The 27,019-nt window shown below is 41.2% G+C and overlaps 2 protein-coding genes across 4 annotated transcripts; one reads left to right on the top strand and one right to left on the bottom strand.

The window, feature by feature from the left end:
• Window positions 1–134: 134 nt before the first annotated feature.
• Window positions 135–16,023, top strand: LOC105012704 (CDC42 small effector protein 1). 2 transcript variants are annotated; one of them, XM_020050277.3, is made up of 5 exons: window positions 135–300; window positions 6,330–6,652; window positions 11,204–11,308; window positions 12,608–12,679; window positions 14,100–16,023. In XM_020050277.3, the coding sequence occupies exons 2-4, from the start codon at window positions 6,470–6,472 to the stop codon at window positions 12,674–12,676; spliced, it is 357 nt and encodes a 118-aa protein (XP_019905836.1). In that variant the 5' UTR covers window positions 135–300; window positions 6,330–6,469; the 3' UTR covers window positions 12,677–12,679; window positions 14,100–16,023. The 2 variants fall into 2 exon arrangements, with proteins under 2 accessions (XP_019905836.1, XP_010872022.1); XM_010873720.5 differs by having other exon boundaries at window positions 6,327–6,652.
• Window positions 16,024–18,312: 2,289 nt separating this feature from the next.
• On the bottom strand, window positions 18,313–26,605 carry LOC105012705 (BCL2/adenovirus E1B 19 kDa protein-interacting protein 2). Of its 2 annotated transcripts, none has more exons than XM_010873723.5 (10): window positions 26,427–26,605; window positions 25,808–25,890; window positions 23,988–24,058; window positions 23,652–23,891; window positions 22,424–22,633; window positions 22,170–22,272; window positions 21,919–22,050; window positions 20,748–20,834; window positions 20,437–20,535; window positions 18,313–20,172 (listed from the first exon to the last, which is right to left on the bottom strand). In XM_010873723.5, the coding sequence occupies exons 1-10, from the start codon at window positions 26,559–26,561 to the stop codon at window positions 20,148–20,150; spliced, it is 1,185 nt and encodes a 394-aa protein (XP_010872025.2). In that variant the 5' UTR covers window positions 26,562–26,605; the 3' UTR covers window positions 18,313–20,147. The 2 variants fall into 2 exon arrangements, with proteins under 2 accessions (XP_010872025.2, XP_010872023.2); XM_010873721.5 differs by having other exon boundaries at window positions 23,652–23,894; window positions 26,427–26,604.
• Between the last annotated feature and the right edge of the window lie 414 nt (window positions 26,606–27,019).

Raw genomic sequence — 27,019 nt, 5'->3', positions numbered from 1 at the left:
CAAAACTGTCCTGTAAGTGGCAGTATTTACGACGGAATGACAGAAGTATCTTCTACCTTAAAATTTAAGGTGCGGCCTTTTACATCCATAAGGGGCGCTGTTACACTTACTGGCAATAGATAAGCTTGAAAAATGTTTTTTTTAAACATCTGAATTTCCTCATTGAACAACTTTGAACCACACCTCAAAAAGCCAGAGAAATCGTACTAGTTCGTTGAGTTCTATACGCTGGGATCTGAAAAGTCGTGAAGCCGACATTACTGGATATCCTGATTTTTTGGGGCACATTTAACAACGAGGGTAAGTTAGCGCCAAAAATCTGCCGCTTGAGATGAGAATTAATTCTTAATGTGGGCTACATATTCTGCAAATGAAAGCGGGAAATAACAGTACATCGCTTATCAGTAGTCGGCTACTACGTGTAGTTAGGATTAAACGGTTACAATGTAACGTTGTTTCTTAATAAGAGTCACTTGGTCAAACCCAAATACCATTGTGTTAGATTGTCGGCTAGATCTGTCCTGCACTTTGAAAACAGATTTTGAGCAATGATGGGATTTATTTACTCAGAAACAGTTTGTTTCATAAAAATGTAGTATTAAAAGTACTATTTAGATTAATACATCATTAGGCTTAGCTTATTGAATAAATACTGTAGGCCAACTTTTTATTTGTTTTTTAACAACTTCTCACGAGAAGCTTTTGAAATAGCTTTCTGTCCATTCCATACCATTGTCAGGTGTATTCAAACACGTGTTAGAGTATTTAAAGTCCTCACAGTTTCATTCACTGTTTTGTGGTTCAACACCGACTTACAATAATGTTTAAACATTTAATGACATTATTCCCTCCCTCAACTAATAATCTATAAATCAGGGCTGTTCAGTGTCCCACACGTCTGGTTGTCAATGCTCTCCTAGTAAAGGACTCATTCAGACCTACTAACTAGGCTAGCAGGTAGTAAACAATTGTGTTTTGGCCATTCAGGAACAGAACTGAACACCCGTAGACACTGAGTACTCATTTAGTTTAAGAGAAGGCAACTTGACAAATTACATACTCTGTCCACGACTTAACATTTTTGGGCAGTTCTGAATTAGAGGTCTACACTTTTTTTTTTTTTTTTTTTTTTTTTTTTACGGAAGTCATGCTTGCGACAGTGACTCAAAGTTGAATGCATGGGGTAAAATCTGCCGTTGTGGTCTATTTATAGGAGGACTTTATTTTGGGTTACAACGATCGGTTTCGTACTAGCACAGAGCTGAGTTTTGCTTCCCTTCACAATGTTGTGCTCCAACTTGATGGATATCCTCACAGCTTTGGTGTCCTTCTCATTACATTTCACTCTTTCTCCCTGATCCTTGTACCTCCACATCCCAACCACCTCCCTGACAAAGCTATTCGGTTCAGAATCTCTTCATCTTCATGAATTATCTTGCTTTATTGACTTTCACAGATCTCAAGTTTACCTCACCTTACATTACCTCCAACTTCCACTGGCTTGGAACTTGGTCTCTGCTGCCAGTTTTTGGTATAATAATACGTGTTCAAAACGTGGTAGTGGTAGGATATAACTCTATGCAGGGACATCTGTTTTTGGTTTGTTAGGGTATGAGGTGATCTGCACTGCCAACATGCAAAACTGAGCCTGCCTGGCATGATGTAAGTGCACTTTACCCTTGCTAATGTGGGTCCCAGTGGTGTAACCTATGACCCGTCATACACAGGGAACTTGATAATTCCAAAAAAGAGGGTAGGAAATGTCAAACTAGCGGATTTGAGTCATCAAAGTCAAGGCTGCTGTTGTACAGTAAGTGGAATAGTCACATTCATTAATTTGTTGGTTGTCCACAAATGATGTGGATACATCTCAATACCAGACCACTTTGAAACCTGAAAACATTTCAGTACCTTGATTCTTTTAGAGATCTATCTCCTTCATTAATTTAGGCTTTTGAGTCAGTGTCGTGGAGCATCTCTACATCTATTTATTTGGTTGATTGAAAGCAACCAGTAGATCTGAAGTTCCAACACAACAAATATAAACGCCTAAACCATCGAAATGAGGATGGCAGTGCAGACGATTACATATCTACCTGAACTAGGACTGGCATAACTGCTGTCTAACCATGTGACCGACTGTTATGGATGAAGACTATAATGAAAATGAAACGACATGAGAAGTTTACATTGTTCTGTGGAAAAAACAGCTGAATGATGAAGGGATGGCCAGGTGTATGTGTAGTTCATTATTTATTCTGCTTTAACGTGGAGTTTACAGTCTGGTGTGATTCAACTTTGTTGCTACTTGCTGAAACTATAATTATGAAATAAAATGTGTGGTTGAAAATAAGCAAGTTTTTTCCCCCCATTTTTTATGTTTACTGTGATTATCGTGGTCATTTGGCTGGATAAGAACCATCATTAAAATTCTATGGCTGTAACACACCCCAAATTGGATTACAAACGAAAACACCTGAACCATTGGTTTGACCGTTGGTTTTGATGGTGGGCAGTGCACTGCGTTTTGTCAAAGAGCTAGGTTGTTCCCAGGCTGTTGCTTTAAAACTGACATAGGCCATATTTTTAAAGGTGCCGTTAACCAGTTGGAAAGTAAACCCGGCCTCATGAAAGGCCTCATTGTAAGTCTACCTTTAAAGAGACTGGCCCTTTCCTGTCCTGACAGTGGGCATCTGAACCACATCCAAGATTAAAGCAGGTTGTTAGGAAGGTAGCTTGCAGGACTCGTATTTATCTGCATTTCTGCTTTCTAATATACACATTTTCTTTGCTAGGTCATGGGTTGCCGTTAGAGCTGGATCTATTAATGGTTTAGCGCATTGTTAAGTTACTCTGTACTGGCAGACGCCAGAGGCATTGTCTTATTGCGTGTAATGCGTCCTGGCACATTAACATTTGAGAAACACGGCATTATGGGTTTAGGGATCTTTCCATGTGATGTTTTGTGCGCTTGTGGTGCATTTACTCTAGGCTGAACATCTTATATCATCAATATATGAGCTTTTGCCCTAATTCTTTTATATTATTTGTCCATGCCATTATTTTTCTATATGCAGTGATGGCGACGTTGATGGTTTTTATTTAGATTGACTGGAAGTTCTGACAATTTTGCAAGGGTGTTAGTTTTGCCACTAACCTCTTACAGGGGGGTTATTTTAGCACGTCTTGGCATTTTTAGCCTCATCTGTGTTTAAGTTATCAGGAGGTAGCATCACTTTCAGCCTACCCGATGAGAAATTAAATGAACAAATCCAGGCTGAGTATAGCACCTTTTACTAAATGCCTTAAGTCAAATTGTTGCTTTTTTTGTTGAAGTCTCATGATGCATCACATGCAACCTTCTGCTGTAGCTACATTGTGGGGTTTACCACATCTCAGTTAGCATCATTTTAGAAAGGTTAGTTTCATCTCACCATGGTTCTTAGTCATACTTGTTGTTGTGGCTTTTCTGCCTGTTTATCACAGAAAACTGTGAAGCCTCTGCTGATTACGCGCAGATCATGTGAAATCTAGACTGACCCGAGTCCAGGGAGGAAGAATCCATTGTGTTTTGTACATAGGTCAACCTGAAATCCCCTGAGGTAATAATCTATCCGACAACCTTTAAGGTTTTTCGGTACTTTCTGTGAACACTTGAGTGGTTCCCATTTGTCAATAAGATACACAAGCATTCATAGTTCGCTGGATGGCTTTGGCCCAAAGGGGAATGATTGTCATCGGGGTGTCCTAACAGGGTCAACCATTTGGACGGTTTATATCTTGGAAAAAGGAACAATTTGCGGCACCTTGAATGATAATTGACTAAACTATGGAATAAGATCCAAGTGTGTCCAGCAATTTAGCAGATTATTCTCCAGAATTGGCTTGGCAATGTTCTGACGAGGTCAGGCTGTCCATCGTTACTCTTCAGGGGTGAGAAGGAGTGAGCTTGAGATCTCTGGAGACCCCTTAGAGATGTAGAGGGGTCTTACATGTATCTGTGCCTTTGACCTCATGGGCAGTACCAATGAGGCTATTGCCATTTTAAAGTAGTACTTTTGATTGTTAAAGGTGTGAAGTCAGTATATTACCAATCCATATGCTCCTAGTCTTGAACCAAATCTTGTCGTTCATATATTGTGTCCACTGGTTGGCTGTGATCAATGGCTGATTGCTCCCAACCCACGGGAATCCTCACCCAGTTTCTGACTGTAAAGTGTTAGAAACCAATAAGGGCAAAGTGCATGTAAAAACAGGTTATATTCAAGTAGAGAAGTCTTTACACATCTATGGGAGAGCCCCATTTTATTTATACCAGATGATGAGCATGCCATCAGCCACCAGATGAACCACAGGAGGGAATTTCATTGAATCCTTACCTCATGGGACAAGTATTTTAGACCCCCCCCCCCCCCCCGTCTGGTCTTGTCTGTGGTTTGAGTCATGGGTAGCTTGGTCATGAGGTTTCCTTCCTCTAAACTGTGTGCCTCAGGAGTATTCCTGTTGTGCCACAGACAGTTCTAGTTCTCCATATGAGTACAGTGGTCTCACAAAGCTGTGTCCATCCGACTCCTCAAATGCACCTGTGCTGTGGGTTGATATTAAAAGGGCCAGACATAGAGGGGTTAAACCCACAGGTGTACCTGCCCGAATCGCACAGACATTGAGGTTGTCTCAGCAAGCGTGTGACTCAAGGGAAATGTCTCACGAGGCACCCATGTCCTGTTTGTCTCATGCCGGCTTTCAGGTCCTTACGTTGGTGATCTAACGACAGAGTCAGTTTTTCTGGTGCTGCCTGCCTCGCCGTCCCAGAACTTCTCCAATCCCCGGCCGTCACTGTCCAGCACATCCCCTTTGGAACCGCCGTGGTGCCTAGTATGCCGTCAGTGCTTGTGCAATCAAGGGACCCGCTGTGGTGTTTTGCCCCACCCAAATGTTTTCCAGAAATGTGTGCTCATTTTAATGTCTGAAAGAGGTTATTTAAAGCATTTGTGTACATGCTTATTTCCTTTTTCGAGACCAGAATGTCCTAACCTTACACGAGGACACGAAACCTGGGTTTGGTGTTAAGGTCAAGCATAGAAGTTTGGTTCTTGCGGTTTGGAGAAATATTTTATTTCTATTTAAGAAACTGTTGTCCTGTAAATATGCTGTGTTTGTGAGAGCCTGTGAGACTCCCATCACACACATTCCAAAATGGTTTCCTGCCTGTCTCTTACAGCCTCTGGGCATGAAAAGGCAGAGCTGGATGACATCCATGTCATTATGAGAAGTGTAATCAAACAATCGGCTGTGTGCCCAAGGTAACCTTGAGTTCAAGCCCGGCGGTGGAGGACAACCTGCAGAAGCAGATAACCCTGAGAGGAGACGTGAACCAAAGGCATCAATACTCAAAGAAGGCTGTAACATATATTGGCGGGGTCATCACTGACCACATGAAACGAGGCATTGAAACAGTAGGTAGTAAATAAACCTGATAACAGTGTGGGCACGGTTCTGTTTCAGGCAGCATGGAGAGTATACTGGAGACGTGGGTTATCATGTTGTCTCGTCTCACTTCCACGCTTGATATGCCCGATGAACCAGATGGGAATGAGCGAAAGGTGAATGGAGGATGCTGAAGTCCTTAGAAAGGAAACTGGTCCTTACAAACATGTTTCGTCTTTGGAATGTATTGTCCCACGTCTCGTTAGGACTGTTATTGGTCTGCTAAATGACCGGTTCATCATTACAACTGTTTTGAAAACATTTACTTCGTGGGTAGATTTTCGCCTACACTCCTGACTGCATGTGCTGCTGTAGAAATGGAACGATTCAGGCTATTTCTGTGTGCTCTGCTGAGGGAGGGGCTTGGTTGATACAATATCTTTTTTGTTTAAGTAAGGTGGAACAAAGTTTCAGCACGTCCGATCTTCAGTCAGCTGTTACAGTGGCTACAGTGTTCTCTTAATATTAATGAATTAATGTTCTGTGACAGCAAAAACACACCGTTCGGGAACCATAATCAATTGTGATACATGCCATATACGTTTAATGTAATGAATGTTGGTCGAGTTTTAAAGTTGTGCTTCTCTAACATCTCCGAAGACTGCATGTGGGCTTACTGTAACAATGTCTGTACTTTGATAGTGAAAATTGTTTGTCTACAGACTTGCTGGTACATGTCCATGCACATCCGCACACAATAAGTGGTCTGTTATTGAAGATCTAATGGACGTGTAGCGATTTGACTGTGCGCTGCCATGTCCACCTGCAAATGGTTCTTCTCATTCAGTCTGCGTTGACATTAACTTTTCCTTTAATCCTCTGATGTCTTCCTGTCTCAGCAGGTTAAACCCTAAAGTGGCAGTAAGTTCTTCAATCTGATTGGATTCTGAAGAAGGATTAAGACGACGGAAGGACTGAAAGAATCAGGACCTGATCATTTTGGGGGTCTGGGTTTGGGGTTTGACCCAACTTTGGATATCTGATGCAAGGCATCTGGATGCACCAGGAATATCCCAAGATTGAGGGTCACAGGGGTTACCCGTCTTCACCATCCTGCAGGGCGGCGACAGAGAGCAGGGCGGTAATTCGTCAGAACCGGAGGAGCCCAGGAATGAGCGACTTCTGGCACAAGATGGGCTGCTGTGTGGTGGCCAAACCCCCACCGGTGAGTCTGGGCCAGATTCTCTTCATTTACCCATAGCGGTTTAAAATTCCCATAACTCTAACATTCTCTGTCAGGTTTCACAAAACACCCCATTTAACAGAGGTATTGGATACTATAATAAACACACAATGCACTATGGATTGTACTCCATAAGCTTACTCTTTATTAGACCTTGTCTTGCCAACTTGTTTCTCAGAGATAAAGGTTCCTGGAAAATCTTGCAGCCAAAGGCAAGATTTTTACATCCCAGGCTGCCAAGGAAGCATATGCTGATGTACCACACACTATAACTTAGAAGCATTTTATAAAAATGTTTACATTTGCAATCAACAAAATAACTAAAGCTTTATTTGTATATTAAGTGCATTTGGAAAATATTCAAACCAATTTGACTTTCATCAGATTTGTTTTTGTTACAGATTGATGCCAAAAAGTATTAAAGAAATTATAAACAATCTACATACTATACCCCAAAATAAAAAGCGTAATAATTTATTAAAGATGGAATATTAAAACAAAGATCTCGTCTACCTAAGTATTCAGACCCTTTGTCATGATGCTCCCAATTGAGCTTTGATATGTCCTGTGTTTTTTGGTCGTCCTTGAGATATATCTAGAACATGATTGGAGTCCACCTGTGCCACATTTCTTTGATAGGACATTGTTTAGAAAGTGTCCTGTATGTATATGGTCCCAGACTGCACTGTGCATTTCTGAGCAAACACCAAACCATGAAATACAAGGAACTCTCCACAGACCTCTGAGAATTGTTGAGAGTCATAGATCTGAGGAAAGTTTGAAGCATTGAAAGTTTCCAGAAGTGCAGTGGGGTCCATCATTTTGTAATGGAAGATGTTTGGAACCACAGAATCTTCTAGAGCTGGCTGTCCAGCCAAACGAATTAACCAATGGCCACTAACAGAGCTCCATATTCTCTCTGCGTAACCATCTCTGCATCAGTCAGGTCTTTGTTGTTTAGTGTCTAGACAGAAGCCACTCCCAAGTAAAAGGGATATGACATGCTGTTTCAAGGACTCTGAGAGCGTGTCATATTCTCTGCTCTGATGAGACCAAAATCAAACTATTTGGGCTGAATGCCAATATCTGTCTGCCAAAATTCAAGGTACTGCATAGTGGTGGGTGCATCATACTATAAGAATGATGGTATGCTATCTTGTGCACTCTGAACCAGAGTTCACAGGAACGCAAACTGGGGTCAAGATTCATCAAGACAACAACTCATATCACAGAGGGAAGAAAATGCTGGGGTGGCTTTGGGACAAGTCTATGAATGTCCATCAGTGGCCCAGTCAAAACCCAGACTTAACCCTTACTGAACATCTGTGGGGCGACCTGAAGATCACAGTTCACTGATACTCCCCATCCAATCTGATAGCTTGCGATCTACAAGAAAGAATGTTCTTCAAATCCAGGTGGGCCAAGCTGGTTGACGCATACCTAAAATAATTAAAGCTATGATTGTTGCCAGGCGCTTCTACAAAGTACTTAATAGAGGGTCTGAATACTTAAGTACATGAGTCAAATTTCTTTGATAATAAAAACTAATTAATTGGCCTAATTTTCTAAAGATGTTTTCTCTTTGACGTTATGGCATATTTTGAGTAGATTGATGGCAAAATGTTTTATCATTTATAAATTTAATTTATACCACAATAAAATGTGGAGAAATTGAAGGTGTCTGAATACTTTCTGAAAGCCCTGTAAAAACACAATCAGGGGCTTCTTAATGCACACTTGGAACAGCCAAAAGTTAAACACTGCCTAAAGACCTTTCTACTCATTAGATTATATGGCAAGATGTTACGGGAGACCCCATTAAATGCATCAAAGTCCAATAAATTTGTTGGCAAAGCCAGATGTATTTATGGTGTTTTTTAGAGGACATCTGCAATCATTTACAGACATATCTTTAAACGGATGAGGTTTAATAGCCTGACGTTAAGGGGGCATACACATCGTGACGGATATATTGAAAGAGTGCCATCTTTTGTTACTGCGCTCTCCCTATACTCAGTTAATACCAGCAAGGGTGTGTGGAATACAGAAAATCTTGCATGTAAACAGATAGGAAATCAAAAAGGCGAGGAGAAAGAACATGGCTGCTGTAAGGGATATTCCATGTTGTAGCATCAGAGTTTTGTCTTTTAGTTTTTTTTTAAGTTCCATTCCTGAACTACTTTGGCTAGCTTAGTTGCTTGTATGGGCCAAGCTAGTGGTAGTGGATGGAATCACAAGAAAACCCACAGCAATTTACCCACAAGAAACTCCACAGCCATCTCATGTCTTTTTGGGGTATACATTCAAGTCAATATCAAGACACTAGGCTATTTTCACCACTACGAACATAAAGATGTCCAGCTGTCCCACAATTTGTGTCTGTGTGTCTATTTTTTCTCTTTTTTTTTTTACACACACAGATCTTTATGTTCATTATGGAAAACAAGATGTGGAGTGAATTATAAAACCATGAAATTAAGAGCAGCTAAGATGTTTGAAAATAATGCATGCTCTTGAAATAATGAATATTGCACATAACCTTGTTTTTAAGTGTTTTACTTTTATAAACGTTGTAGTAAAACAAGCTGATATTATGGGTTCTGCTTGGGTACAGTTAAACTAACCACATGATGCACTTATCCCAAGGTCTGGATTGCCCTTTAAGTAAAAGTGCTATTACTATTTATAATTTACTCACGTGAAGGTAGCCTAATAAGAAACAACAATCGAAAACCATGTTAAATCATACAAGAGAGCCTGTTTTAGGTACTCTGTGTAGAAAGGAGTTCTCATTCTCCTTGTATCTTTCCTTGAATACACATTACACATTCAGCCCTTTATTCAGAGTAAAAATTGTTCCAACGTCATCAGGAGGATTACCTCATCATCAACACACCCGTGTGCTTCCCGGCATCATTGACTGGCCCATAGCTTAATCTGTTATGTTAGCTAGCTAATATGTGACATTGGTTTGCCCATCAGTAATTTTTACATTTGTTTGGAAGAGCCCTGTATGGATACGTGCATCTATGTTATCTTATATTGTGATCGGATGACTTATGAATAATGTCTAGCTATTTTATATAATATTCCTCTAATTTACTATGTTACCCACAACATTCTCATTACCGCTAGAATCAGGGGAATAGTTACATGGTAGGAGAGGGGATGAATGAGCTAATTGGAGGCTGGGGATGATTACTTGGCCATGACGTTATGAGGGCCATATTTTACATTTAGCCAGGACGGCAGTGTTAACACTTACAGGAATGGCTAGACCTACAGAAGCCTGGTGTCATCAGGTTTTTCAAAGCAAAACAAGTAAATGGAATCATGGCAAGCATTATAAGGGTGAAAACTGAATAGAGGTCCTTCCGATGACTGACAGAAAATATCAACGCAAAGTGCCCGCAGAGTGAATTAACTTCCCTTTTGCTCCCCAGAAGCGACCCTTGACCTCCTCAGGGCGGAACCCTTTCCTGACCCGCTTTCTTTCCATGCCCAGGTTGTTGCTGGTAGAGTTGGGTAATGGCCATTTGCGTCCGTCCATTCCCACTCGTCAACAATGAGCCCAGGGGCTCAGCAGAGAGGAAGCCGTCTGGGCCACTGTCCCACGGGAGGCCTTTTTCCCTCCCTCCTTCCTCTTTTTTTTTATTTTTAGGGCCGGTGTTTGTTCCATTGTGGGGGAAACACAATATACAGAGACACTGCTTTCAATAAACACTTGATTTGGACCGTCTCGGGGGGTTGGGGTGGGGAATGGACCTGTGCCATCACTGTATAGAGACCCTTTTTGTGGGCAATCTCTGGAGACGTTAGTAGTTTGGATCTGCCTGTGTCATTCCTGTAATTGCTACCCACTTTTTCTAAGCATAGGCTATGCTGAAGGCATACAGACACCAAACTGTTGCCATTCCACAACAAGGCATCGCCTAAAATAAGTTGCTTAGCGACTGTTTCTCTTTTGCAGCACACACAGCTGACCAATTAGCTAGGCCATCCGTCAATCGGCCACTGGATTGTACAACCTCCAATTAGCATAACTTATAGTTTTGTGTTACTCAATGCATGCATCGCTGCCATTTAGGAGTAGATGTCAATCAGCTTGGCATGTCTTTTCATGTTTCAGAGGCGGTTAATGAAATGCCAAACCAGTACGGTGTTTGTTCTAGTTAAAAGCCGTAATTTATACTCAAGTGATGCACACCGTAAGGTTTCCGACGGCGCTAAAATGACCAAATGTTTTATGCAGCCAATACCTGATGACGTTCACGGTTTCCATTGACAGTAAAACGTTAGGTGTAGTTCACAGAGTCAGTTTGGTGACAAAATGTCTGTGGGAATGACTGATACCTCTGCCATGCCAATGTGGCAATGAGAAGACGCCTGATTCATTGGTTATGTAGGCATGCTGAGACCGCACCCCCCCTCTGCCTGCCACAATTTTCTTTCATTGCGGTTGCTCTGTGACCGAACTGTGCATTTGCCTTGCCGGGTTTCAGGTCACTGACCAACAGTTTGCGTTTCTTTCAGAAGAAGAAGAGGAGGAAGATTGACCGCAGCATGATCGGAGAACCCACAAACTTTATGCACCTTACACACATTGGCTCTGGAGAGATGGCAGAAGGTTTGCCACCAGTATGTATGAGATTTATGAAAATATTGCATTGATGAATACATGGGTTTGTTACTGTTTTATTTGTATATTTTTTATATATATGTTTTACACATACACACGCATGCCAAATTAATTTAATGGCCCAATTTAGTCATGTAGATGAACTGTAAAGCCCACGTGATAACCAATGTGGACAAATATAAAAAATGTACAGGTCCGTACAGCTACGTAGCAACTACCGATTGCTGCTTTAAAGTTTCCCTTGGACAAAATGTATAGAGAAACACAAAAAAACATAGATACCCTAATGAACCGCTTCACTAGTCCAAGCCAAGTCCATTCGCCGGCTAATAGATATTCTGCTAACCAACCCGTCATCTGCAACCAGCCACCTGCAGACCCACTTATGAATAAGGCTCAGCCTGTGCCAGGGGAAAAGGGTTCCTGTGAAATGAAGGCCCTAAAATGCACGCCCTCTTAGTTAGCAGTTCCAAAGGGTACAGAGAAGGGACAGGGACGAGGGTGCAGCTGGAAGGCCGGGACCAGTAAATGAAAGGCCCCCTCTGTGTCCCGCAACCCTGGTGGAGAATTGACCCAATCATCTAGGACAGGAACCCAAAACACAAGGCCTTTCCTGTCCCTGTTTAAGGGGAAGTCTGACATCCCGCTGAAAACCAAGTCGGCTCGTCGCCGTGACTATTTGTTGTTTAATTAGATTTGACGACCTTTGAATGCAATAACGAGATTCGAGGCAAAATGAGACCCAGACATTTTCTGTTTACATAAAGTAGTTGGCCGGATTATGAACCACAAAGCAAACTGATCAGAGCCAACAGTGTACACAGACAAGGTAGACAAACGCCACTCCCACTTACATAACCCCATTATAAAACCTCTGAATAATCTGGACACTGCCTCACCTGTTTTGTGTTCCCAAAGCTGGTCTGAGTTTCAAAGGATCAGTCTAACGCCACAAAGTTAGTTAGAATTGTAGACTTGTGTGTGTGTGTGTATGTGTTTATTTTTATTTTATTTTTGTCATTCGGCAGATGATCTTATCGCTCCAGTCCACATACCTTTAGTTTTATCTGTTAAGTATTTACCAAAGTGTTGCCATTGGCATACGAAATATACAGTAGTAATAGGGGTCGGAATCAGACCTGTCACCCAGCTGCAGTTTCAGTCAACCAGCAAGCACTCCATGATGACAGTCATGCCTGGAAGAATGGCAGATTATTAATGTGCTCTGTCTCCACTGGCTAAAACTCTCCCAGGGACTGATGTTTCTTACAGACATTTTGTTCTTGTCCCCTCTGCAGTCAGGGTCGGTCCAGGAACAGATGAGGTCCAAAGGACCCAGTACTAATGGTAGAAGCAACCTCTTGTAGACGGTAAGTGCATCCAATGCTATGCTAAACACCCATGTACACACACACACTCTTCGGATCATGCTGTTTTAGAGTTGGATAAATATTATGACATCCTGGGGAACATTGGAACATCGGTCAACCAGTCGTTACTGAGTATGAGAGTGTTTTCTTAGCAGTGGTGAAACGTGGCTATTGGACCTACAGTAGGCATACATGAGAGGACATATTCTCTAAAACATTTGATCAAACTGAATAATCCAGACAATCACAGCATCACTCATAAAATTTATGTAATGCTTTTTTTGATGACATCCTAAATTAATCAAACAGTGCTCAATCGGAGTACGAGAGGAGCTGGAGTGGAGCGAGTGTAATTTGATTAGAGTGCAGAGCGTTTAAACGGTTCGCCAAATTCGCCAGCATAGCCTATAACTTGCTGTTGAATGTTGACAGCTTTTTCTCAGACTACCAAGATGTTTTTAAGTCCTCAGTGAGGGATGTGTGGTAGTACGGACTGTTTAACTTCGCTCACAGCCAACTCTGACCTGTGCTTTGGGCAGCAAAACAACAGGATCCTACCAGCTCAGAATAATGTAACAATTTGGAACACCCACAAGGTGTACTGACCGAGCTATGGTCCACCTGTACTAATATAACCCCAACAGTCATGGACACATGATGTGAGAGCCGGAGTCCCAAAGTGACCAAATGCACTCCATGTAGGCTAATCACATTTTATTAAACCGATCTACAAGGTTGTTAGGAAAAAAAAGACTAAATAAACAGCCAATTCAATTGCCAGTAAGCCCCAATAATGACAACACAAAACACATTGCCAAATCAAAATGTACCACTAATACTTCCCATTGCGACATAAATTACCAAGTTCAACACACAAGTTGAAATGAAACATTTAGTCTCGCATGGACACACAGGGGCATGGACACACATGGACATGGACTTATCATAGACTGCTAACAGCAAGCAAGCTGCAAAAAAAGACACTTACCAGATTGAAATGTGAGTTTTTGCTGAAAGTGTATTTTCTAAAAGGCAGATGTGGACAGATTAGCCAACATAATTGTTGAAAACACCGGCTGGAGCAGCTTTGAAAGTATAGTTATTTCTTCCCTGTTAATTATTTCTTCTCTGGGCCTTCTCATTAAGGCATAACTAATTTGCCTCCAAAACAGTTGCGGCAAAAAATTATTAAACTATCAACACAATGTATTAAATAATACAAAATTATTACATACAAAATATATCTGTATAAATCATTAGGGATTCTCTGAAGGTGTAGAAGGCTTTGGTGAGGCCACCACTGGTTCTTAGTCAAATTGCCTGTTAAAATATGGGTTAAAAAAAAACCTTGACTGTATACTGTGAATATTTTTTTAACTGCTGCTCTCCAATGACATCAGGTTTTTTTTTACTGTTTCAGACATAACATGGACCGGTTGAGAGACTCGATGTAAGCATGTCATTCGTTTCCTCGGACCCAGCCTCAAGTCAACCTGTGTGGACCACCTCTACACATTGTACTTAACCACTCCAGCAGGCGAAATCAGACCCCTTCTGCTCCCCATCCAGCCTGGCCCCCTCCATGAAATGACTTCATTTCCCAGAGTCCCGATCAGCCCCCACCATCCAGTTTCAGATAACCAAAAAAAAAAAAAAACTTGACTCTTGTCTTGCAGAGGGAAAGTACCCTGGATTCACCCTCAGCATTGGGGACTAGCTCCGATTGTGTGTGGGCTTTTAGGTTTCTTTGTTAGAACATAAGTCTTTTTTAGACTGCAGACTACTGGCAGATTCAGATTTTCCTATCGGTCTTAAGCAAGGTATTGTCCGAACATTTCACATTTCTTAACAAGATCGCCTAACAACTGATAGTGTACTTACAAAACCACAAACAGGTTTTCCTTTTTTAAACCCAGTAATGGTTTTACTGCCTTATAAGTGGTGAACAATGGGAATTGAGACCAACTGTTTCCTATAGCACAAAGACAAGCAGGCATTTCCAATATCTATTGCCAAAGTGCTGTGGCACTTTTTTTTTTTTTTTTGTGGAAACAGAGTTGCTCTAACTGACGACCAGGATGTGGCATCAGACATGGCTCCGCCCACTACTTTTCTGGAATAGTTTGATATCCAATCATGGCAGGACTGGTGGAATGGGAGTGGTCACTGCTGGCACATTGCCTGTTTCACATGGAGGATTCTCTAGTCTTTCTCACACTCACTCCACTGTTATTAGTCACCCGGTTTGTCTTGCCAAAAATCAAGTGTTTCATTGATAATCCCTGAAACATGCAACTACCTTAAGTGTTATTGCCAAAGTTTTGCCTTTGTTTATTCAGTTGTTGTTTTTTTACCATACATGCTATAACATCAGCAAGTCATCGCTAAGGCTTTCTGTCTAGAATTACTTTCAGACTCTCTGTCCCAGCGGTTTTTAACAAGTATCCTGTAGACCATTCCACACTGAAAGATTGCTGAACAAGACCAATTTGGGATTGAACCAATCGACATTCAACCATTTGCCAGCTGAATGTCAGACGCAAGAACAACTCATTTGCTTGATCTATAAAAAATGAATTCTGCAGGGTTATGTCATCAAAACCTCAAATGGATCACAAACCATGGCAACTTGGCTTTTGGTCTCCTGTTGCACTGTAAGTCGATGTTGAGACATGCTCATTGGCTTTTCAACTATTCTGAAAGGAGACCTGATGGGCTTTCTGTTTCAATGACAATCTCCAGTTCAGGTTAGATGAAACAGAGTCTACAACCGTTTAGAAAGTGATGCCTGATATTCTTTAATTTATTTCTTTTTGCTTTCATTATTACACCACGCATGAATATTGAGTGCTAAACACTGCAACAGTTTTCTTCAATATTAGGTTTAGCGGCTAGCATGCTACAGTTTGGACAATTGCTTGCAGTATGAGTGAGTTTGCATAGATTTTTTTTTTCTTCCAATTATTTCTTGTTTATTTGCATTGACAGTACTTTTTGTCAGCTGTGGACCTTTTTTAAAGTTCAATACATTTTGTCTGTTTTAAAAAAAAACATTTTCTTTGACTGAAGAAATACAATGTTTACAATGTTTGCATTTTATTTGTTCCAGTCTGTCTTGGATGTTGCACTGTTTCCCTGGGACCCCTCTTAGATTTGTTTTTAATTGCACATAAAACACAGTCCTGCTATGACGATAAGTTGGCGTATGGATATTTAACAACTGGTTTTCAACTGTTGCAAACCTGCCCTGTAAGAGTCTCCCCCCCCCCCCCCCCCCCCCCTCATTCTTTTATCCTTTTCTGGGCATTTTCCCTCGTGAAAATACAGTTGCCATTTCACAGATGTATCCGTGTGTTTACTTGAAAGTATTCCCACATAGAAATTATACCCTGTTATTATAGAGTATAGAATGTTGTATAAAATGCTAAACAGACCTTTCCTGAATTCCCTGAACTCACTCCCTGTTCCTTAGTTTTTGTCCAGATTAACAGAAACATTACAAATAATTATTGATCTCAATCTCTGTGTGCTCTGAGGAACAACACTACAATTCAACTTCCTTTTTTATAACAGCCAGAGCAAATCTGCAATATCTCAGGTGGAGTCCTTTGATGTTATGGCAGGCATTGTCTAGAATCTATAGACCTCTCTCTGCACAACTCATCCTACTGTTTTATTACAACCAGCTGCCTAAAACCACAGTAATCTCAACAACCTATAATAACATTTCTAATCTGTGTGAGTAGCAGGATTCTAACCATGGGGCAGAGCGCAGACTAACACATTATTACCTCCTTGACTGAGGAGAGGGGGTATGGAAAAACCCAAGATGTGGTAGGTGTAGTTTGGCGTAAACAATGTGTGGGGAAAAGACTGGAGCTATTGTCTGCACAGAATTGAGCTTGAATGTGACAGAAGGGCAGGGATGATCCATGGGCTACTGGTTGGCTTGAGTTAAGCTACTGGTCATTTATCTACGTAGACTTAAAGACTTTATATTTGACTTAAATGTAATACAGTATAGGAACCAGAAAATATAAGTAGCGACTTTTTCCAGATTGTCCATTAATGACCGATGAAATGGATTAAGACATAATTTAAGGTTATAGAGGATTGAGAGCTTTCAATCTTTAACATGAAACTGAATTGGTCACAGCTTAAATTACAGTAAAATTCACTGTTATTTTTCTCAGCATTATTAATTTTACTACCGTTCCTATATATTGCAATCTCTCTTTGCACCCAAGGCTACCGTACATTATATATATCTTTACAATATATTGTCTTTGTTTTTGTCAAGTGTCTCCTGACCAGCCCTCACCATGAGGTTTACAACTTCTCTTACCCGTCCCTCTCCAAAAAAAAATTTTTCGAGGATATTATTCCTTCAACAACACTACTTCCTCCTTAACAATGGACTCTGATCCTTTATAAAACATTGGGCATAGCCAACCGTTTGGACCTTGGGCACATACAAACACACACACTGCCTGTCCTTGGCAGGGCCCATCGCCTAAATGAAGTCTATGGCCCATTGTGCTTCTTGATTACTCTAAGGGCCATTGAGCGATAGGATCGGGGCCTTGAACGAGATAACAGCTCCTTTCCGAAGCATTCGGGAACAAGAAGTCAGGCTGTTTGTTAATACATAACATGGGCTGTTTATAAAGGGGCACTCCAAGTAATGACTGGCAGTAAAGACTCCGACTGCGTTTATAGGTGATGTTATCATCAAATTATTGTGGTTAAATGAGGCAATACCAAGAAAAAAACAGAACCAACATCAGACTTCTGCGCAGTCTCTTAGAATGATTGTGACTCAATGCAGTCAATAAAAATGCAAGCCAAAGATGAGCCATCTACTCAATATGCAACCCAGAACATTCCATGTGTTTCTAATCAAGGGCTTCCTTGAAAACAAATCGTGATGCATGCATAATGAAGAAAAGCACACTAGTGGAACAGGGTGGTCTAGTGGTCAAAGCCTCTGTCTCTGGCTCACATAAACTGATGCAGTAGGGGTTGGAATCCAACCTAATCCTATTTCACAACACTGGTCTTTTCTACTGTCTTTTTTATCTAAATAGCATAAAATGCCCAAATATAGTTTCGGAAAATATTAAGAGACCACTGCACCGTTCAAAACATGCATTTTAAAACCTGAATGAACCACACGGTCCTCGATCGGATCTTCCAAGCCTGGATTTCCCGAACAAACCAGCAGTCCCCTGTCAAACTTAGTACTCAACACTTTGCAAACGTCAGCCTGGTCCCAGTCTCCCACTTCTTACTCTGTTCCTGTTTATTGAGTTTCCCCACAGCCACCTCACTTCCTCTCACTGTCAGGGTCCATTTCCTGTGAGTCCTGTGGATTTGTACAGCCATTCTCACCTTCAGCGCTCTGGATCATATACCCCCTAGTCTACCTCTCTTTCCCCCTCCCCCTCTTTCCCCCTCCCTCTCTGGGTTCCTTTATTAAGTGCTGTATGGAACAGGAGGAAGCCGATGGAGGCCAAACACCCCCTCTGTACCAAACAGAGCTCCTAAAAACAAAACACTTCTCCTGTCCTGGAAAACATGTCATAGTTTATCTGTGGTCCAATTTAGAGCTGCTTCCAGAGAATGACACTGGACATGAGACAATGGAGTTTATTCACAAATATGTGTGTCTCTTTCACATGGACAAGTTTCCTATTAATAGAAATGTACAGTAGATGTTGGTGGAATCCAATTCGGTAAACATACATTCATGGATCTGTACATTTATGACATAATCCACTGATTCTCTTTACATGCTGTACCAAATGGAGCAACTTAGACCGCTGGATCAGTCCAGGACAGAATCCCTAAGCGTTTTACAGGAACAGGGTTGGGATGAACACTCAAGAATCAAAATCAATCAAACGAGCACTGCAGCATGCACAGAAGCTTAATTTAACTCGGGTGACTTACATGAGATAATATAATAAGAAAAAACCTACAACTACTACCACTCCCACCCCCTCACAAGCATTCTTTCACATGTTTAATTTTCTAAGCATGTGGGCTGGGATTATTATGAATACACAACATAAACATTTTTGTGACCGCTTTGACTAGAACCTAGCCTTAGTTAATCAGAACCCAAAATAAATATAAGTTGAAAAAAATATACAAACATACCATATAGCTTACAACACGGTTAAAACATTCATTCTAATATCATGGATGGGCTGTCGTTGCATTAACACCTCTGGCTATACATCTGAGAGGGATAACATTCCTTTTTTTTATTAAATCAGGGGTGGCCTGTCCGCTTAGTTATTATTATAATTTCATTATAAAAGGACTAAATTAAAATCACATTTGAAGAGCATTGATCCCATCAGACATATCAAAGTCAATCAATTCGTTCAACAATTGCAGTCGGATATAAACGAGCTTGCTTGTCCCTCCTGGATGCATCTGTCTGACAGCCTTTATACATCAGCTAACATGGTTTTATTGCAGATGGATGGTTACTCAGTGATATCCCCGCCTTTCATAAATATATCCCTTTTATCAAAGTTGCTATTGTTATACATAACCGTGCATAACAATAATGAACATAATAAAGAGTATCTGGACATGGAATGATATAAATTGAAAACATTATGCCATCTGATTATGCCAAATGTCACTGATTAATTGGAGCAAAGTAAAGAGAAAGATTAAAGTCGCCACCCGAGAGGACTAAAAACCAAGTGAAGTCATAGGTTTTACATTCGTGTTGAACCACAGCTTTGGTAGGAAGCCATTGTCAATCTGCCCGCTAACATTAATGACAGCCATCCATTATCTAACGTCAGTGTAGTTAAAATTAAATGAAATCCTGCCGATAGTATGCAGTAGTTCATCGTGGACTAAATCTGTTTTCTAGAACTGTTCCTTGTAAATATGCGATATGATGTCAACCTTTAAAATGAACTATGTAATGGAAAGACGTGATAACCTTTTGCAAAACCCTGAAGTCCAACTTATTTACATTGTGTAAATAACGTATCTGGAGCTACAACAATTTATCATACTTACAACTGATCTCTGTCCTTGTGGCTAAAATAAAGGTAACAATTTATTTGGAGACTTTTCATCTGTCTTCTAACCCTTACCCAAACCTTGTCCCTAACCTTAGAAAGCAGTTGCTTACCAACAGAATTTGTTCTATGTCATGTATGACTTTACATAGTGCAGCTACAGATGGATATCAGGACTCATAAAGTGTAACATGGATTAAACATCCGCGTCTATAGTCCTTGACCAGCAAGATACTTTGGAAAAAGCTGTCTTATGTAGTGTCATAGGACACAACAGATGGTAATGTACTCTGATACTGGACAGCAAGTGTCATCCTCTGGGTCAAGCCGTTAGTCGCCAAATTTAAGCCTTTCTGGGCCCCTGTTTTGGCTTTCTTACACCCTGCACTCTGGTCCAGATCACCATTTTGAGCGTGTCACCTGTACATGTTTTCATCAACCCTGTGAAAATGGAGAAAGATCTAACTGAACTGAAAATCAATAAATCCATACACAAAGCATTACATGAGATGTCATTTTGGGAGGTTTTAACACTTTTAAGCATACATTCGCTAGCGGTGGTTACAGAATGATTAAGAATGACTGATTAAGAATGATTCAATATTAGTTACACGTCCCACATACAGTGTTCAGAACTTGTCCATTTAGGGGCACATTATTCTAGCTGACTGTGAATGTGTGAGAGAATCTGATGAGGTCACTCACTGTCTGACACAGTCAGGGATCTGCACACGCTCAGTAGGGATGTGCTCTGACAGCTGCTGTAGGCTGCCGACGAACTGAAGCTTGCGGCTGAACTTGGAGCTGTAAGTAGGATGTGAAGTCATCAGTTTCGTGTGAAGACGTAGTCATCATTTCATGGAATAAAAGAGTGGATTGGAACAAATTAAAATAGAGATTACTGTTGTAATATCCGTCCTGCTTCCTCCTGTATCTGTTTCATCTTAGTTCTGTTTTATTGATACGAACAGGGCTGATTGAGTAAAAAACAGCAGCCATGACAGACTTGACGTCACCTAAGGAAGGGCTTGATGATGGTGATCAGGGCCTTGATGTACCAGGTTGGGTGGACGACATATAGAGATTGAAGATTCTTCCTCAACCTGTGTGGACGAATAGATAATGTAACACTTGTTGTTTCTGTTGATTAAATACAAATATATATGAAAAGAATCAATCACATAATAATACTTCAAAATAGTAAATAGTTTCACCAGCTCTCTCTCCATCATGATGCCCCGTTATAAGAACCATATCTTTACAAGAGGTTCTTTATGAGACTTCCCAGACATAAAAGGCTGAGCTCAACCTCTCTCAGTTAAAAGTCAGACAAGAGGAAGAGAGAAGGGAAGTTGACTGAATGTGTCAGGTGTCTAAAGACTATGCTATTAATAAAATAATTTTAAATCCTCCCATTTAGTGCATAATGTGTAATATGTTCTAATGTATAGGTAAAATCACTACCATAACTAGCCAGGAAAGCAAGTGTTTTGGTTACATGGGGCACAAACTGGCACACGCATCACATGGTACACACATTTTGGGGACACTTTGGCTCGACCTTGCCACTTTTACCACCAGTGGCCATAAATTGCAGACTGCATCTTTAAAAGCCATTTGGCAGGTGGAAATTAACAGCAAAACTGACTAGAAATATGGGCGATCAGGTTAGTGTGTTAGTGTCTCTACTGTGCACAAGCCTTTAGACACTGTTGTACATCCTGTTTCAAATATGTACTGGACATTACTGGAAGCAACAAAACAATGACAAAAGTAAAAAGAAGGAGTGATTCACTTTTGAACATATGTAAACAAGAAGGACAGAGAATCGAAATAAAACAAAAGAAAAGCATTGACTTCAGAGATGAACTGAGTTGAAAAACTTTGGACTGGAGAGAAAATAAATAACTTGAGACATAACACTGGCTGTGTCCCAGGCTAACAATCTTGCAGTAATACCTTGATAGGTTCCTCTCTGAGATAATAACCTGAATGAATAAATAATCCATAAATGGGCAACAGATGACAACTTCAACATACTCAGACTGGAACATACCCAACGACTTGAAGACTCAGGTCTTGACTGACATCTTGAGGATGAGAATGACAAGTGGGAAGACATAAGTTCTGTCAACCACTGTGGATACAGGACCACCGGCCAAACCTGTTTGAATAAACATAACTAACCTTTTGTCAATGGTGGTGTAGCACTCCCTCAGCCAGCCAATGGTTGGGAGCTTGTTGCGCTCGGCCATGGCACACAAGTACACAATGACATAGTTCTCCTCCACCATCAGATCCAACGTGCCCACGAGGTACCTGCAATGTATTGTGGTGTTTGTTTGTGGTTACGAGTGTCATCCTGAAGGGTGGTCAGTTCCACTTAAAGTGTCTTAAGAATGTGGTTAGCTTTCTTTTAAGAAAGTTAGCTTTCTCACCTAAACAGGTTGTCCATGACAACATGGTAGTTCTCACTGGTGTTTTGAGGGAGATAGCAGGAAGAGAACACAATGATGTCATTAGATTCATCTCCATAGTAACCTGGAAGCAAAACAACATTTGAATGAGGAAAACAAGAGGATATAAAAAAACGGTGATCGTGCTATTTGTGTTATCCATGTATGTCTTACAACAAAGAGCTCACATTCATTGTGTGTCAAAGGTTACGAAAGCAGTGGGATTCAGGACTGACCCCCATGAGACAAGACTCGAAGGTAAGGTTCCAGTACACTCATGTTGACTAGACTCTCCTGAGGTGGGTCACCTGTGCAGAACCGGCGCCACCTAGTCCCTTGGCTGTCCACCTGGTCGTGGTCCAGACAGCCCACCCCCATCTCCTCAGGTACTGACCCACTGCAGGGTTTGTGACGAGCTGATTTCATGCCTAGATTAAGGAGGTCATCTGTGAATGAGAGAAAAAGTTCCATTGACCATTTCCCAAAAAGTACGGAACACAATTCAGCACACATCTTGCACCACTCCTTTTTGAAGCGCTTGGTGTCATTGTACTGCTGGAGGAACCATGACCTTTGATGGGAAGCCAGCTTTCTGACACTGGTTTCAACAATGCACTCCAAAATGCCTGGGTATTCTTCTGATTTCATGATGCCATGCACATGTACATGCACATGTACCTAGTGTCAGAGGCAGCAAAGCAAGCCTAAAAGTTCACTGAACTGCCTCAATGTTTGACTGTGGAAGGTGTTCTTTTCTTGGGCTTTCTTACATCTTCCTGTCAGCATTGGGTGTCCTACCATACAACCCCCTTTTCACTTGGTTGACAAGGGATGATGCGAGTTGAAACTGCTGTGTCTGAAGGTCAGCTTGAATCTGGGTAACAATTTTTCTATGAGATCTTCTATCAAGTTTTCCTGGCCACGTTCAGGGATGTTGCCTACAGTGGCGTGGGCCTTAAACTTCTTGAAACACATTGGACACAGGAATATACAGGAACACAAATGCCTCTACAGATGGAGTTGTAGCTTGTCCATGCTCAGCTACAATCTTGTCTGAACTATTTCTGTGGTTTTCTTTATTTTCTAACTCACATAAAACAGGAGAACGAGTCCTTTTCTGTATTCAACCTGACTGAATGACTGACTTTCATATAGCAGGTACCTGCAACTCACCAGAGGTGGGTTCAATTCCAAAGTAAAAGGGATTCACTTGCTTGAAATCCAATTATGTTAACCACTTCAAGAAGATGCCAATAATACTGTCTGGGTCATTTTAGAATGTTTTCATGGAATAAGGTAATATTTAGTTATATAAATAATTATCACAGTTTTGTTCCACTGCAACCAAATATAGAAATTATTTGAATAAAGTGCAATGAAAATGAAAGAGGTTCAATGACTTCAGGGACAGGTCTTGGACCTGTCAGAGTGAACCAACAGACCTGAGGTGAAGCCGTTACTAACCCTCTAAATCCAAGTCCTGCCCCGGAAAGTGGAGGGACTCGCTGTCCGAAGGTGTTTCCATGGCGTCCAAGTCAATGTCCAGCCCCAGGTCTTCGTCGTCGGGGGAGGGAGAGAGGGCAGCCGTGGCATAATCATCGGACACGGTCGAGTCGCTGCGATCTAGCGTCAGACTCAGGGCGGGGGCCACCAGGCGCCTCAGTCTGGGTCGTGACCCCGTCAGAGATAGGCTCCTGGGCGGGGCTGCTGTGACACAATCATCGTGATTTGCATTAATACGGAGGTTTAATAACAATGACGGGGATGTTACCACGTTAGTGCTTTAAATTGAAGTGTTACCTGGCCTGCCTTGGGTGAACTTGGATTTCTTCAAAACTTCATCATTGCAGTCAGCATTGCTGGTAGATGACCTACAATGTTCAGAGGTTACATTTCAATTAAATTTAATACGATTGAGATGTAACCTCCTAAAGATGTATAGGTATGTCATTGTGTGAAATAATGTACAGTGAGGGAAAATATCATTTGATCCCCTGCGGATTTTGTACGTTTGCCCACTGACAAAGAAATGATCAGTCTATAATTTTAATGGTAGGTTTATTTGAACAGTGAGAGACAGAATAACAACAAAATAATCCCGAAAAACGCATGTTAAAAATGTTATGAATTGATTTGTATTTTAATGAGTGAAATTAGTATTCGACCCCTCTGCAAAACATGACTTAGTACTTGGTGGCAAAACCCTTGTTGGCAATCACAGAGGTCAGATGTTTCTTGTAGTTGGCCACCAGGTTTGCATACATCTTAGGAGGGATTTTGTCACACTCCTCTTTGCAGATCTTCTTGAAGTAATTAAGATTCGAGGCTGACGTTTGGCAACTCGAATTTTCAGCTCACTCCACAGATTTTCTATGGGATTATGGTCTGGAGACTGGCTAGGCCACTCCAGGACCTTAATGTGCTTCTTCTTGAGCCACTCCTTTATTGCCTTGGCCGTGTGTTTTGGGTCATTGTCATGCTGGAATACCCATCCATGACCGATTTTCAATGTCGTGGCTGAGGAAAGGAGGTTCTCACCCAAGATTTGATGGTACATGGCCCCATCCATCATCCCTTTGATAAGGTGAAATTGTCCTGTCCCCTTAGCAGAAAAACACCCCCAAAGCATAATGTTTCCACCTCCATGTTTGACGGTGGGGATGGTGTTCTTGGGGTCATAGGCAGCATTCCTCCTCCTCCAAACATGGCGAGTTGAGTTGATGCCAAAGAGCTCGAATTTGGTCTCATCTGATTACAACACTTTCACCCAGTTCTTCTCTGAATCATTCAGATGTTCATTGGCAAACTTCAGATGGGCCAGTACATGTGCTCTCTTGACCTTGAGGGTGCTGCAGGATTTCAGTCCTTCACGGCGTAGTGTGTTACCAATTGTTTTCTTGGTGACTATGGTCCCAGCTGCCTTGAGATCATTGACAAGATCCTCCCGTGTAGTTCTTCACCGTTCTCATGATCATTGCAACTCCACCAGGTGAGATCTTGCATGGAGCCCCAGACCGAGGGAGATTGACAGTTCTTTTGTGTTTCTTCCATTTGCAAATAATTCGCACCAACTTCTCACCAAGCTGCTTGGCGATGGTCTTGTAGCCCATTCCAGCCTTGTGTAGGTCTACAATCTTGTCCCTGAAATCCTTGGACAGCTCTTTGGTCTTGGCCATGGTGGAGAGTTTGGAATCTGATTGATTGATTGCTTCTGTGGACAGGTGTCTTTTATACAGGTAACAAGCTGAGAATAGGAGCACCCCCTTTAAGAGTGTTCTCCTAATCTCAGCTTGTTACCTGTATAAATGACACCTGGGACCCAGAAATCTTTCTGATTGAGAGGGGATCAAATACTTATTTCACTCATTAAAATGCAAATCAATTTATAAATTTTTTGACATGCGTTTTTTTGGATTTGTTTGTTGTTATTCTGTCTCTCACTGTTCATATAAAACTAACATTGAAATGATAGACTGATAATTTCTTTGTCAGTGGGCAAATGTACAGAATCAGCAGGGGATCAAATATTTTTCTCCCCCACTGTATGTGTATATGTATGTATGTACAGTACATTTAACATTTGTTAACATTTGTTATGTTAACCATTTAATATAGGTGACCTAGGAATTGGAATGTCCTCCTCTTCTTCCTGTTCCTCCTCTCTTTGCTTCATGTTGTTGCTGTGCAGGTTCTTGCTAATTTCCTGTAGTTGTTGAGAACACAGGAGGTATGAGCACAGCCTGTTGTTAGAGTCATAACAAACCATTTGGCCTGAACAAATGTCTAAACAGCTCTAACAACTCAGAAGCAACTCCAACTGTCCATTCATATTATCTTTGAGGAGAATGACAAGCATGAAAATAAACAATGTCATGGATTTCATATAATAAAAACAGTTAATATTAGAAGATTGACACCAATAACAAGTTCACATAAAATTATAGGAGAGGATACTGAGGGATTTGTTCTTATGCTGGCCTCTAGTGGGAAAATGTAGAGATGCATGCCGTTTTATTGAGTGTGGTCAAGAAAGATGGATCTTTCACCTTTTCGTACCTTATTTTTCAAAGCTTGTCTAATAATGAAAATACACACTGACCTCTGCTAGACCCTAACACCAGAAAGAACACATCAGGCAGGGTATCTCGCTTCGATTCATGCAACAAAGTAGCGAACAAGACTTGAGACAGGAATGCAAATGCAGAGTTCCACTATAAAACAACTAATGTGTACCATTACCTTGTGGACGGTGTTCAGTTCACGGGCCAGCCAACTTGGTGATGTCTTGGGAAAAGTGCAGTAACTGTAGTGAGACAATTTTCGGCGAAAATAGGTAACTGTTAAGGCTTTGCTGAACTCATGACGAAGCCTCATTTGTGCTGACACAATTGCCACACCTGAAAGTCAAGGTGTGGGGTATTTATTGTCAGCGCTAGCCCATCCCTGTAACTAAGGCAATGTGCATAAACTGCACATGCTCAGCTTTAGGGTGAAAACATGCAGGAGCCTGCCCGCTCAATCATCTGGCACTGTAGGCTATTAGAGGCTATAACATCACTGAAAAACAACTTTGCACGGCGAAACTAACGATTGTAAAATAAGCAGACGTGAAATAAGCGACGCTTGGTCTCAAATGTTATACAACGAAACACAGTAGTCATAACACCTTATGGCCTACCCTAGACATGGAAAGGTCCATGTAGAAAAGTGGCGTAGGAAAATAAGTTAGCCAGGATGTTTTGGGAACCCTGCACCTCAGTGATTATGTACACATGATTAGCTGAATCACTGCTACACCAGAAGTACTTTTTTACTGTTTAAAATCACTCCAA

Source organism: Esox lucius, chromosome 10, assembly GCF_011004845.1.
Source record: "Esox lucius isolate fEsoLuc1 chromosome 10, fEsoLuc1.pri, whole genome shotgun sequence".
Taxonomy (NCBI): Eukaryota; Metazoa; Chordata; class Actinopteri; order Esociformes; family Esocidae; genus Esox; species Esox lucius.
This window is presented reverse-complemented; position numbering and strand designations above follow the sequence as displayed.